Raw genomic sequence first — 15,575 nt, forward strand, 5'->3', positions numbered from 1 at the left:
ACCCACGAGTCGTGGCGGGGACTTCTCAACTCGCACGACCGGAGAGGGTTACCGCCGAGGATATGGGGGAGGACTCGACCACGGCCGAGTCTCTGGGTGCTCCTGAAGCGGACTCGGCTTCCGGCCTGACTGCCGCTACCGCTGCCCGGCCACGGCCAGAACGGTACGCGAAGTGTTATTTCTGTGGCAATCGGCAGCACCCTCGATTAGAATGCCTGGCTCGGGAGGCAATATGCCATCTGTGCTCCACCAAGGGCCATTTCGCGAAGGTCTGTAAGAAGTCCGCGCGAGGTACGCGAGCCCGCGCGACCTTGAATGGGCTTATCGCTGAGCCAACGGACTGCGCACCGAGTGGAGTGCCCCGCCCGGCCTTGATGAGAGTATCCCCTCCTTGTGGGCCCCTGGCTGCACGCTCGACCTTGGTGGGGGATATCGGGACGTCTAAACAACTGGCGCAACCACGACCGGCCGCGGAGCGATCGGCCTTGGCTGGCGTCCGGACGCCCACCTCAAACAAGCAACGAGGTACTGCTTTGCCAACTCCTCTGGATTCGCAGCGAACGCTGCACGGGACTCGAGCGCCATCTGACGGCGGATTTTACGAATTACACGCGACCGCACCAGCTCATGGAACGGTGGATGGCAGTGATCCTCTCCGCGTTTCTCGAGCGCCCTCTGACGGCGGCTCTTACGAATTACACGCACTTGCTCCAGCACAGCCAACTATGCCCTTGACACGGGGGACCTCCCCGGGCTGCCCGAACGACCGGAAAACTGCAGCCGGTGTGGGATCCACTCGCGAGGCGCGATCTTCTCGCCCGGACGGCACAATACCTGCCGGGTCTTCCGGCCTTGCGCAGGCCATCATTCCGCTCACGGTCGAGGGCGTTTTTGCGCGAGCCTTAATCGACACGGGGTCTACGGATAGTTTTATCGATCAACGACTAGTGCATCAACATGGGTGGCCGGTTCTCGGGACTACACGACGGATCTTCATGGCCTCCCAAGGACTTCGGCTGAGCACAAAAGGGGCATGTCGATTGAAACTTGTGATAAAGGGATGCACGTTCCCAGACGTGTATCTCATGGTATTACCTGCGTTATGTGCCGACGTTCTGTTAGGACACGATTTCCTTAAGCGACATGGACGTTTGGAAATGGACTTCGGTGGGCCGGACACGCTTGCTGTGTGCGCCCTCGCTCAGATGGACGTGGAGCCTCTCTCGCTGTTCCCCAACCTGACCACTGATTGTACCCCTGTAGCCGTAAAATCGCGGCGCTACTCTCGCGCAGACGCGCAATTCATTGCGGAAGAAACGGCCCAGCTCTTAAAGGACGGTATTATAGAACCCAGTAGGTCGCCGTGGTGGGCCCAAGTCTTAGTGGTGCGAAGTGAGGCCCATCGCCGGCGCATGGTAATCGACTACTCACAGACGATTAATCGTTTTACACAGCTGGATGCCTACCCCTTACCGGGGATGGATGCACTGGTACGCCAGGTGGCCCTGTACTCCGTTTACAGCACTCTCGATCTGCGTAGTGCGTATCATCAGGTCCCCATCTCTAGGGCTGATCGCGTCTATACAGCCTTTGAATCGGGTCAACGGTTGTACCAGTTCACTCGACTCCCTTTTGGGGTAACTAACGGGGTCTCTTGTTTTCAGAGGGCTATGGATGACCCCGTTACGAAGGAGAACTTGACCGATGTCTTTGTCTATCTGGACAATCTTACGGTTTGTGGGTATGACCAGGGTCATCACGACGCTAATCTGAAGCGCTTCCTCGAGGTCGCGCAGAAATATCGCCTAACCATGAATGAGGCTAAGTGTCGTTACTCTCTACGCACGGTAGATCTTCTGGGGTACACCGTGACCCATGGCTCTGTCTCTCCGGATAAGGAACGTCTGCGACCTTTGCTCAATATGGCTCCGCCTAGCGATCGGGCTTCGCTGAAACGCGCTCTTGGGCTGTTCGCCCACTATTCAAAGTGGGTGCAAAATTTCTCCGCGTAGCTCCGCCCCCTCGTGGCCTGCGACACGTTCCCGATGGGCCCGGCCGCCATGGCGGCTTTCGAGGGCCTTAAAGCCGACATCGCTGGCGCCGCTGTAGCAACAATTGACAAGAGTGCATCTTTCGTCTTGGAAAGTGATGCCTCGGATCATGCGATAGCGGCGACTCTCTCCCAAGGGGAGCGCCCTGTGGCTTTCTTTTCGCGGACTCTCACCTCCGCTGAGCGGAGGCATTCGTCTGTCGAAAAGGAAGCGTACGCGATCGTCGAATCGATTCGGCGATGGCGGCCGTACCTGCTCGGGCGGTGTTTCCAAATCTTCACGGACCAACAAAGCGTTGCATTCATGTACGACACCTTACATGCTCAACGCATTAAGAATGAGAAAATCACTCGCTGGCGTATTGAACCCGCAGACTTCTGCTACGCCATCAAATACCGCCCGGGGAAGGATAACCTGGTCGCCGACGCCTTATCGAGGCTGGCCACTTGCGCGGGGGTTGTAACTTTGGAGGGACTGCGCGCTTTGCACGGCACTATGTGTCATCCCGGGGTAGCGCGTTTCGCGCATTTTGTGCGCAGTGGTAATCTGCCGTACTCGATTGAGGACATCCGCCGGATCTGCCGTGATTGCACTATTTGTGCGGAGCTCAAACCGCGTTTTTACAACCCTCCTATGGGGACGCTGTTTAGGGCTACTAGACCGTGGGAGCGATTGGCGATGGACTTCAAAGAGCCGCTGCCGGTGTCGAGTAACTCTCGTTATCTGCTCACTATCGTTGATGAGTATTCGCGATTCCCCTTTGCTTATACGTGCGGGGATATGTCGGCTGCCACGGTTATACGGTGCCTGCAGAATTTGTTTTCTATGTTTAGGTATCCGGCCTACGTGCATACCGATCGGGGTGCGGTGTTCCTGTCTCAGGAGGTGAGGGGCTACTTGCTCCAAAATAATGTCGCTTCGAGCTACACCACCCCGTACCGGCCCCAGGCGAATGGGCAGATCGAACGCTTTAATGGGATTATATGGAGGGCCGTCATGCTAAGCCTCAGGACCCTCGGCCGGGGCCTCGATAAATGGGCGTGGTCGCTACCTGCGGCTCTAAACTCGATCCGGGCTCTCCTATGTACAGCCACCAACCAGACTCCTCACGAAAGACTGTTCCACCACCCTAGAAGCTCGGGTAGTATCCAATCTTTACCCAGCTGGCTCGCTGAGCCGGGGCCGGCCTATCTCAAACGAGCGGTTCGCGCTAGCAAGTACGACCCCCTTGTTGATAAGGTGCGGGTACTCCAGGCTAATCCCGAGCATGCTCGTGTGATAACGGCAGACGGACGCGAGTCTACTGTCTCAGTACGCCATCTCGCCCCTTGTGGGGTCGACGACAGGGATATCGACGAACCAATCTACGAGTCTATGGTCTCTACCGAAGCTTCCTCTATGGAACTACTGCCGTCACTTCCGTCGTCGCCTACTCCCTTGCCTGATGGCTCTGGGGTGCCCCCTCCGACACCCACCTCCGGCAGCTATTCCGACGCGGGGGACTCCGGGCTTGGGGACGCCGTACCCGGTAGTCTCCGGACACGAACTGGCAGGGTAGTTCGCCGCCCCGACCGCTACGGGTGGACCGACTGACGTGGATTGACGTACCCCATTCGATTATTGCTGATGCTTGCTTGCGACCTGCCTAGCGGCAGTATAGTTTTAACGGCGGGGAGAATGTAGTGAAATTATACTGAAGGTGAACCCGGGAGTGCTCGCTTATCCCACTAAAGGGGCGTCTATAAAACCTGGGACAACCGCGGCGCAAAGACACTCCAGCGACACTTACTGTGACATATAGACCTGTAGTTTGAATGGTATGTACGCACCTATATGCTGGACTTGCTTGCTTTGCCTATCGATATCGGTCATTTCCTATGTAATACTCCGATTCTGATGTCTATTGCATGAATGTATTTTACAGGATGTTACCACAGATCTAAATGATATTAAACCTACCCAAGGTACAAGTCGTGTCAGTGGTTGATTTTCACGACACTGAGTATTACAAATCAACAAATCAGCTCCATCAGCAAACTCCAAAATCCTTTCACCTTCTCCATTTCTCACACCATATCCGTAACCCCCATGAACTCCCTCAAAACCATCCATACTCCTTCCCACATGTCCATTCAGGTCTCCTCCCACCACAACAACTTCCTCATCTTTCACGTTTTCCATCAGCTTCTCTATCGCACACCAGAACTTGTCCTTCTCTTCATTGCTTCGACCAGCCTGCGGAGCATATCCCGAGATGACGTTCACCAAGAGCTTTCCAATCATCATTTTCACCATCATCAACCTATCACTCACTCTAGTCACACTCACCACACTGTCTACAAACCCCTCAGAAAACAGGACACCAACACCATTCACACCCTCCAGGCACCCTTGCCACACAAACTTGTATTTCTGTCCCTGCCTACCCTTCACCATTCTCACACCACTTCCCTTCCATCTCATCTCTTGCACACAACATATGTCCACTCTTCTTCTGACCAATACTTCCACCACTTCTCCTGATCTCCCTGTCATTGTCCCTACATTCCATGTCCCAAACCTCAGAAACCGATCTCCACTTCGGGCTGCACCCTGCCCATATGTAGTTGTAATTGTCATAGTTCTCTTTTTGAGGCAATGTTTTTATGGCCGGATGCCCTTCCTGACGCCAACCCTCTTAGTCGTCTCTTACGACACGCAGGGATACGGTGTACCTATTCTGACCAGGGTACACACTGGGAAACGTTTAAAACATGGAAATTCGGGGGGGGGGGGGGGCGGCGTCAGCATCACGGCTGCGGTTTAAACATATTCCAACAATATCCAAACAGAACCATGAAAACCATGAAAAACAATCTGGGAAAAGTCTCCAAGCGAGAACGTGGATTTGAGAAAGAAGGAGCAGAGGCGGAAGAAAAACCGATTGGTGAACCGATTGGAGAACACCGATTAATAAAATTTACATTCTTTTCAAAAAAGTTTTTGCTGTTGTGTTGTTTTCGTCAAGTTTAATTTGAGTACAAAGTCAACTTGAACGGACAGATTGTCCTGCACCAGTGAAAAAGAACAAAAATATATCGTGCAATATGCTGATAAACAAGGAGCGTGGGACCATTGGCTTCATACCGAAATTTCTCGAGCTGCTTTTCCACCTTTTCCATTGCTGCTTCATGGGCCTTATTCAGCAAGGATTCTGTGATCAGATATAAATGAGCATTGTAGTTTGTGGGATAATCAGCATTATTAACCACATTAACAATGCATTTACAGTGCTTTGAATTAGAAATAAGATGTTTCACCTCCGGAAGACTTGGAAATATCCTCCATGAAAAACTTCAGAGGCTGCAAGCAGCAAGAGAGGAATTGCAGTAAAACACTGGCATTACATCTGATAAATCACTGTTTAGACTTCCTTCGATGCTACATTCACAATTCGTTTAGCAATGCAAGAGTGCAAGCCATCATTGACGAGGTGAGCACATTAACTCCATGCAATTCCAAAACTCGAAATGACCAGGGTGGAATTTGACATACAATATTATATGGCATACTCACAGCATGTGTGCTAAAGTAGAACTGTGCAAGGATGGTATAAAGATGCTTCGAACCCTTGTCCTTCATACACTTTAAACCAAACCTGTGCATCAAATACAGCTGTGGAAGGAAGGAGGCAAATTCCAGAATGAACAGACAAAAATCAATTATCGACATGTGGGAGTGACGAGGGGGGTGACGAGGAGGGTGACGAGGGGGGTGACGAGGAGGGTGACGAGGAGGGTGACGAGGAGGGTGACGAGGAGGGTGACGAGGGGGGTGACGAGGGGGGTGACGAGGGGGGTGACGAGGGGCTGACGAGGGGGGTGACGAAGGGGGTGACGAAGGGGGTGATGAGAGGATGACGAAGGGGGTGATGAGAAGGTAACGAAGGGGTGATGAGAGGGGTGACGAGGGGGGTGACGAGGGGAGTGACGAGGGGAGTGACGAGGGGAGTGACCGTGGGGCTGACGAGGGGGGTGATGAGTGGGGTGACGAGGGGGGTGACGAGGGGGGTGACGAGGGGCTGACGAGGAGGGTGACGAGGAGGGTGACGAGGGGGGTGACGAAGGGGCTGACGAGGGGGGTGACGAAGGGGGTGACGAAGGGGGTGACGAAGGGGGTGATGAGAGAATGACGAAGGGGGTGATGAGAAGGTAACGAAGGGGTGATGAGAGGGGTGACGAGGGGGGTGACGAGGCGAGTGATGAGGGGAGTGACGAGGGGAGTGACGAGGGGAGTGACCGTGGGGCTGACGAGGGGGGTGACGAGGGGGCTGACGAGGGGGGTGACGAAGGGGGTGACGAAGGGGGTGACGAAGGGGGTGATGAGAGGATGACGAAGGGGGTGATGAGAAGGTAACAAAGGGGGTGATGAGAAGGTAACAAAGGGGGTGATGAGAGGGCAACGAAGGGGGTGATGAGAGGGCAACGAAGGGGGTGATGAGAGGGGGACGAGAGTGGTTTTACGAGGGGGGAGATGATGAGAGGTGACGTGGGTGGTGAGGGGGGTAGCAAGGAGGAGGTGGCAAGAGAGGGCTATGAGTGCAGGTGACGGTGAGGGTGAAGAGTGGGGTGACGAGTGTGGGTGACAAGGGTGGGTGATGATGGTGGGTGATGAGGGAGGGGGTGAAGAGGTGGGGTGATGAGGCAGGATGATGAGGCGGGATGATGAAGTGGGATGATGAAGTGGGATATCGAGGCGGGGTGACGAGGCTGGACGACGTAGGTTGGAGAGGACAGGTGGACGAGGGTGGGAAGGGGAGGGCGGGAGGAGGAGGGCGGGAGGAAAAAGGCAGGAAGAGAAGTGCAGGAAAAAAGCAGGATAAAGAGACAGCGTGGGCGAAATACAACACAGAGCCCACACGCTATAGTGAGTGGGATTGTGTGCATACCAATTCGTTTGGCTGCTCTTGCTCCAACGTGAAGTGAACAAAAGCAAGAACATGGCAGGGCCGAGCCAGTAGGGTCGCCACATTGGTATAGGGAGCATGGGTGGCACACTAGGGTGGCAAAAAAAGAGTGAGCAAAATCAAAATGCAGAACCAAATCATATGGCTGAAAAGGCTCACCCTTTCTAACAATAATACTTGCTTTTCTGTGATTATCCTTTTGAATGGCAAGCATGTGGCATTGTTGTTCTAAAATCTCCGCTTCCCAAGATACTTGGTGATAACAAACACCATTTAGTTTGCTCCATTGTGCTCCTTTTCCTTCACACTCTTTGCCCCCATCCAGCATCACAAATCCAAACACATTATCACATATCACCTGCTCATGCTCCATTGGAAACTCTTCATCTTCGGCAGCCATAATTGATTGTCGATCAACCTGGGTCATGAGGACATGGAAGGAGGAAGCTGAGGCCAAAAGCAACGAACACCACCAAAACATAAAGACATTATATCTGGGGTCACATGATGGCAAGCACGAAAACGAGGACCTTGGTAATGTGATATTGTCAGGAGCATAACGTACATATGAAGCAAACCATCTGCCTTTCAATACCTCCGGTTCTAGAGTGCCGAAAGGATTCGTCTCTGATGATCCTTCACCATCCCCTTGACTTTGAGGTTCATCCGAGTCTAAAAAGACCTGAGTGCAACATTGCAAGATTAGCATAAACTGCTGGCCTTGCTCAAAATATTGTTTTTTGCACAACTTCCATCCTACTTATTTCATTGTTACTATTTAATGTTTCCACTGTTGGCCCAGCTTATATGCCAGCAAGCTATATTCTGACCTTTTCCTTTGATTTTGTGGGGTCTGCCTCACTCTCAAGATTTGCTTGTGTCACAGAACCATCCCCACACACTGTCAGGGCTACATAAGAACCAGCTGGGGTATGGATGTGGGGGTGAAGGGGGAACGGATGATTGAAAACAAGCACACAGTGAGACATGTCCCCTACCAGTCCCAATGAATGTTCTTGTTCCAAGCACTCAGCAATTGCTGCAGAATAAGTTGCAGTTTCTGTAACTTATTATAATAAAGCCATCTACCAGGTTTCAGTTCAACATGTTAAAGGGCAAGGGGGTAAAGTGTGGATAAATGACACACATATAACATGTGATATTTTCTAAGTCCAAAAAGGGCATAACTCCATAAAAAAATTGGCGAAACCTCACAAAACTCAAACTCGTTTTGTAACTTATCATAATAAAGCCATGCACCAAGTTTCAGTTAAATATGTTAATGGAACGGGGGGAAAAAGTCTGGAAAACCACAGGTGTGATGGACAGACGGACAGCAAACTTATAGTCCCCTCAGGTGAAACTAGTAAGGGACTAATAAAGAGAGGTAAAAACAAGTAAAGGGAGAGTGGGGGAGGAGGGAGAGAAATAAGCAGGAAAACTGGTTAATCAGGTACAAAAGGATTCTTATTGCTAAGAGAAATGAAAATAAAATGAAAAACTCAAATTTTGGAGAGAGCATACAGAAGCACATCCTCAAGCAAAGATGCCAAAAGCACCTTTGTGAAGAGTTTGTTTGCGAAAGGATATACAGAGATGAGCACAACACGTACCTTTGATAAGATCAACAACCTCAATGTGGCTTTTATCAGTAGCATCGACACTGTTCACCTGAAACAGAAAATGTCTGAGTTCCAAGTGCTTCTAACATCCTCTACTTTTTTCAAATGCAAAAATCACTGCTTACGACTACAACAGTCAAAAATAGGATTCGTTTAAAAAAAAAACATTTCAAGGATGAACAAGTCTATCCCACAGTGATACCAACTCATCGTTTTCCCCACAATTGCAGATGGAACAGATGTAATCATTTAACTAAAAAAATGATTTGGAGGTTTAATATATCCAACTGGAACCATTCACTATTCATGCCTTTGTTGAATTTTTAGACTCGACCTACAACAAAAACTGGAAATTCTCAAAAGAAATTTTTCTATTTCCATGCCATTGGTTTGGAAAATTTCACTAAAAATTATATTTCCATCACGGTGTGTACCCCGGTTTAGAATAGGTACACCGTATCCCTCCGCATCGTAAGAGGCGACCAAGGATTGGCGTCAGGAAGGGCATCCGGCCATAAAAACATTGCCTCAAACAGGGAACCATGATTGTCATGGGGCCCGCAAGGCTAACCCCCGCTTTAGCGGGGAAAATGGCCTTAAAACGATCATTCATTCATTCATATTCATGCCATTGACAAAAAGTGCACAACTTTCTGGCTGGCTCACCCTCCTGTTCACTCAAATTCCCTCTCTTCCGTCCCCTTTCAAATTTTTAAACCCATTCTTTCCCTTAACTTGCCTTCCTTATTCTCTCTTTCTCTTTCTTTTGCTCTATAAAAGGATATTGTCATTGCCTTTTAAAGGGAACCTCACTTTATTTTGCAAGAAAAAATGTCTTCTTTTAATTACATTTTTGAATGGAGCAAAATGGTTTGTCATCGGTAACCAGTGCAAGTGCACACTCACGCATGTGTCACAACCATATATGGTTATGTATGTCAGAAGAAGGTCAGCCAGTCATGGTCAAGACATGGCTGCAATCAGATAAATTACTGAGAAATTCACGAAAGTTGCATGTGTGCTTAATGGCGTGTCGATTTCTCTACAAATGAGTGAATTCTTTTTAAATGATCAGAACTAGTATCCCTTGATTTTGGAATTTTGCACCATGTTTCAATTTTCTTTGAAACCATCTCATATCATCTCTCCTTTCTATTGATTGTCTTTACATTCCTACTAACCTCCTGCCAGGCTTTTTCAGATAGGCCATGGTTGTATGTCCATTGACTGTACACACATTCCCTTCTAGCAGAGCAGTTAAGAGGAAGCATCGTTCATTTTTTCAGGAAAGCACCAAATTTGGCACAGATGTAGTATGGACCTATACAATTGTTTTCCTGAGGGGCGCCCAAAAATTAATAACCCCTGGTGGCCGCCATATTGAATTTCAACATGACCGCCCTCTGTGACCTATTTCCCTCAATAACTTCTATACTATGAGTGGTCTTGGTCTTGTATTGTGGTCTTGGCAATAGCACACTACTTTACCTACCAGTCACACGGTGTGGAGGAACTCTGGATTGCCATTGGCACTGGTAAAAGCTACCGCTACCTTGCCATCCATAAAATTGCCACCGGCCTTGGCCGCAGAAAGTCCGAGTCTTTGCCATTATTTCATGCCTTCACTGGCTGCGACACAGTGTCATTTTTTGCCCAAATTGGGAAAAGACAGCCTGGAAGGCTTGGGAGGCATACCCCAGCATCACGCAGACCTTTCATGCTCTCGCTTATAGGCCATCTGTGGACGCTATTACTATGGAACTACAGAGCATAGAAAGATATGTTGCCATCCTCTATGACCGGACTACCGAGATAAAGACAGTGAATGACATGCGCCGACACTTGTTCACGAAGAAGGCAAGAACAATTGATCACATTCCCCCAACAGCAGACGCCTTCGAACAACACCTAAAACGTGCATGTTTTCAGGCTGGACACGTATGGAGTCAGGCACTTGTGCACTACACAGAACTTCCATCACCAGCTGATTGGGGCTGGATGAAAACAGGGACTTCTTGGACACCAATTTTGGACCACAATACCACTGATACAGGAGGCATGTTCAGAGCTTACAAGCTGCCAATTGTAAGTCGGCCTGTAAAGGCAACTGTAAATGCTCCAGGGCAAATCTGCCCTGCACATCACTGTGTGACTGCGATGGACAGTGCTTGCAGTACTACGCGTCTGTGCGAGAGCCTCCACCTTTCAAGTGCCCACAATATTTTAAGTTAAAACTGCAACTGTGTGTAACTTTGATTAATTAATACCATTCCATTGTTATCAGAGACCAATAAAACAATGTGTATCACTTGGAATTGAAATTTTACCTAAAATACTATGAGAGATTCAAGGAAAATGGAAACACCATGGCGGCCATCTTGAAATTAAAGATGATGGATGCCAATCTTTATGCAATTGATCCCATTGGTTTCAGAGACCATGAAAACATGGGGTAAGACACTGGAACTGTGGTGTTATCGCTCATAGTATAGAAGTTATTGAGGGAAATAGGTCACAGAGGGCGGTCATGTTGAAATTCAATATGGCGGCCACCAGGGGTTCTGAATTTTTGGGCGCCCCTCAGGAAAACAATTGTATAGGTCCATACTACATCTGTGCCAAATTTGGTGCTTTCCTGAAAAAATGAACGATACGCCCTATTTTTCGGTCTTAACTGCCTAAGTATTCTGCCTCCTTCTACAAAGGAAAATCCAAGATTGGAATTTTTAGATGAATTTTTTTCATATCAATAGGAACTGGATTCAATTGCACCGCTGGCATTCTCCGAATGAATATTCAGTTAAGTCACCCTTGTTTGTGAGAAAATGCCTCGCTCATTTTTTCAAAGGGGATAAAACTGGAGATTCTTCTTACTTCCAATACAAGGTGTATTAATGATCTGCAGTCTACATCGTGTCAAAGTGGAAAGGGAAAAATGAGAAAAAAGAAAACTGAGAAGGAAAGCAAGAGCAGGGGATAGGAAAGTTGAAGAATACGAAATGTAAAAGGCAAAGAGGCTGAAAGTGGAGCAAGGAGAAAGGAATGGCACGTCAATGGTTATTATGATTTCAAATATATATATATATATATATATTTAAGAATCCAATTAGTGGGAGTTTGGTTGTCTGCCTGCCTGCCTTTTCACAAGTATCATTTTAGTATACATCCCGAAGTGCCCTAAGGGCATAAAGTCAACTATAATATCGGGATTGGCATCACATGTTCACCATAACAGGTGGGGGAGACAGTGACCTCCTCCCAAGGATTATTAATGCATCAGCTGAGTTTCTATTGACAATCCAACAGCAACGCCATCATTCTCCTGAGACTACCTCACTTCCCAAAAGCTTGAAATACAAATCCTGCATACTGCTGCCTGAAGCTGGATTTAAGCCACAACCACCGACAAGCTAGTTTAGTGTCCTAAAAACCAGACCTCCATCACTGGAATTGTAATTTTATATGGGCCTTAATTTGTAGCTGGTTGGTAAGATAAATTTATTGAAGATTAGAGATGTAGAAATGAACAGACGAGCTCCTCCATGAGCCTCAATAAATTATCGATTGCATATGATTAGAGCTCTTAGAGAAGCGTATCAGGCTTTAAACCACCAATATCATACTACACAGATGGGATGTGACTGATGCAAACTACACAGAACCTTTCTTTGGCAAAGGATGCTAAACTGTATACAACAACAACAACAACAACAACAACAGGCATTTTAAGGCCATTTTCCCTGCTAGAGCGAGGGTTAGCCTTGCGGGCCCCATGACAATCTTCTCCATCTTGCCTTATTTTCTGCATCTCCCCTGGTTAACCCCCTTGCCCACATTTCTTCTTCCACCACCTTTAGCCAAGTCTTTCTCGGTGGATGCTAAACTGTATTTCTTGATGAAATAGAGAAGACATCTCTTGAACAAGAATGAGATTTTGAGATTGTACTCTAGCAAAATTCCAAGGTTGTGGTCTTTCTGTCTTCTTCCACCTCCTTTCTGATCTTGCACCCTTTGTCCTTTCTGTGGTACATCCCCTTTGCCTTTCCACCTCCCCCACCCCAAACCACACACCCCATGTCTCTGCAGGGTACACACTGTCTGGTCTGCCAGTAACCCTCTTCTGATGAAACTACCAAAATCCAGGGCCACTGCTCACATCCACACCTTCATTCCTTTTTCCTCTCACGTGTGGAACCAACTTGCTCAATCTGTTCAATGGCATTCTTCCCTTCAGTGCTTCAAAAGACAGCCGTTCACCACCATCTCAGGTCAACCCTCATCCATACACATGATCTTTTCAACCCTCGTTAACCATCCTCAAGCCCACCTCTTTCCGTGTTTCCAGGTTATCGGATTTCCACCCGCTCCCTCACCCTCGTCTTCAATTCTTTTCGTTCCATTTCTGCATCTTCCCAAGTTTTCCCTTTCACTTCTGTGATTGAGAGTTTGTGCCTGTATCCAGCTTGTTCAGTTCCTGTATCCTCCCCCCCCCCCCCCTCCCCTTACTCGCGTTCTTCCCTCAGGTCTACTTGTATTTTGTCCCTTTACCCTGCTGTTGGTGTATTCTGCCCCACCTCTCCTCCCCCCTATTGTCACTGTTTTTGATCTGTTATGTCCAGATCAGTTCTCTGTTCTAACTCTTCTTCGAGCCCAACTCTCTGCAAAAATAAAATCCTGCTGCTAACCCCATATAGTTAAGTTAAGTCCCTGGTGTTGGGCTAGCGGCTAGGGTGCCAGCTTAGGATTCCAAGGATCCTGGGATCCTGGGTTCGAATCCCGGTCGATCGCTGAATTAACGCCAGGGGGGTCGACTCAGCCTGTCATCCTTCCGAGGTCGGCTAATTGAGTACCAGTTCACTGGTAATTCCCTGCTTGTCGTAAAAGGCGACAAACAGGGTTGGCGGCAGGAAGGGCATCCGGCCGTAAAACATTGCTTCAAAAAGGGGACCAAAAAACAATAACAACCACGGTCCCCGAAAAGGCCAACCCCCGCTTTGCGGGGAAAAATGGCCTCTAAACGGTGGGTTTTTATTTATTTATTTCTTTTATTGATTTTAATCATGCAATTAATCAATCAATTATTGTACACCTCTCCCTCCCAATACAGTCTCAATGCACTGCATGGCGGAATTGACGGGCACCGTAGGCGCCCCGGCAATGCCGCGCTGGAGGATGTTATTTATTTATTTGGCATGGGGGCGGTGTACTTTGAATGTATCTGAACTTGTTCGTCTTTTTTGTATAATCAGTCGAGACTCACATAGAACATATAACCCCATACAGTGAAAACTGAAAAACTATAAAAGGAAAATATTTATTGCAAGAAACTTCATATTATGGTCTCAGTATTATCACATAATTAGGATCAGACAGACATCCACATGGGAAAAAATATGTAAAGAAAATAAATGAAAAAGAACCTATTCTCAAATCTAACCTCATCCCCTCCGCTCCCCTCTTGCCAACCACTGCTTCTGCCAGTGCCTACATACGATGTCGATGACCATAAAATGGGAAATAAACATATCCTGTGCTCAGAGAACGAGCAACAGATTTGTAAATAACTCCACCATGTGCAGACACACAAAACATTTTTTTTAAAACTGGAATAACACTCGGTAGAGTGCATACCTCCGTCAGGCTGAACATTATAAATTTTATATCCGACTGATAGGCCGGATCTGGATTCGGACTTGAACCATTGTATCCCACTGATGGCGTGTTATTGTCACCTAACAAACTCGTCCACAACTTTTTGACATCGAGGCCGTCCATCCAATGTTGGGAGAGTAGAAGAAGCATGTGCGAGGTAGAATCACCAGGTCTGAATCCGAATTGAGGATCTGAGATGAGGTTATTGGAGAAAAATTATGATTTTATGTCAGCTGCGTTTATGTATCCCATGACCTTGCTGATGAGTGCAAGGAAATGAATTCGTTTCCAATTAAGGGGATCTGTTTTTTCCCCTTTCTACCCAGCACACGTGAAGTGAAAAGCGGGGTTCAGCAATTGGTTCATGTTTGCCGTCTCTCCGTCCCTCTGTTTACCAATGTCAGTTTATGATCGAGGAACAACATAATTTAAATTGAATGTTACATTTTGAACATGAATCTGAACATGAGTAAATACTTTACTTTTACAATACTTTGTCTCTGAATTTGTTTCGCTCGCACATACACAGAGGAGTGAGATAATATTTTGACTGTCTGCCTGTCTGGCAGTCAAATAAAATTGAATATCATTTAAACAGATTTTGAATATCATTTGAATATCAATGAATATTTATTCAATGATAATATTTATCATTGAATATTTAATAATATTTATCTTGAATATATAATAATTGAATATTTGAATATCATTTTCCCTGTGCTTTTTCTGGTCTTCATCAATGATCTCTCTGACTCTCTTGAAAATCCTCTCTATCTCTTTGCTGATGACTCCACTCTCTGCTGCTCCATTCCTCATCCCTCAGATCGGCAGTCTGCAGCCTCCTCACTCTCTGCAGACGTGGACAAAATCACAGACTGGGCAAACAAGTGGAACATGTCTTTCAATCCTGACAAATCTCACACTCTTACGATATCTCTCCGATAAGACCGACTGGACAACCCTCCCATCCACTTTCTGAATAATCCTCTCCAAGAAGTTCTGTCACTCAAGCTTTTGGGTCTCACTATCTGCCATGATCTTTCTTGGGAAAACCACATTTCCAAGCTGGCCTCCAAAGCCAGTCGCCGACTGGGCATCCTCCGCCGTGCGAAGTCCTTCCTCGGCACACCTGAGCTCCTCACCACATACAAGGCTTTCATCCGCAGCTCAATGGAATACTGCTCTCCCCTCTGGGCTAGTGCTCCTGCCTCACACCTAGCTCGTCTTCACGCTGTTAAAACCAAAGCGTTCAGAATCATTGGAATCTCCCGCGATGAAGCTAACTCCGAGGGCCTTTCACTCACT

The 15,575-nt window shown here is 47.8% G+C and overlaps 1 protein-coding gene across 1 annotated transcript in view; it reads right to left on the reverse strand.

Moving 5' to 3' along the window:
* The window catches only part of LOC137431618 (uncharacterized), a 96,199-nt gene that overhangs the window by 59,683 nt on the left and 20,941 nt on the right, over positions 1-15,575 (reverse strand). The window contains exons 5-12 of the mRNA XM_068123141.2: positions 8,610-8,667; positions 7,827-7,921; positions 7,592-7,678; positions 7,355-7,414; positions 6,979-7,086; positions 5,607-5,705; positions 5,351-5,393; positions 5,178-5,244 (exon numbers count right to left, since the gene is read on the reverse strand). Coding sequence (XP_067979242.2) covers positions 5,178-5,244; positions 5,351-5,393; positions 5,607-5,705; positions 6,979-7,086; positions 7,355-7,414; positions 7,592-7,678; positions 7,827-7,921; positions 8,610-8,667 — 617 coding nt within the window. The remainder of the gene's footprint in view (positions 1-5,177; positions 5,245-5,350; positions 5,394-5,606; positions 5,706-6,978; positions 7,087-7,354; positions 7,415-7,591; positions 7,679-7,826; positions 7,922-8,609; positions 8,668-15,575) is intronic.

The sequence above is a fragment of the Myxine glutinosa genome, chromosome 7, assembly GCF_964187855.1.
Source record: "Myxine glutinosa chromosome 7, kmMyxGlut1.1, whole genome shotgun sequence".
NCBI lineage: Eukaryota > Metazoa > Chordata > Myxini > Myxiniformes > Myxinidae > Myxine > Myxine glutinosa.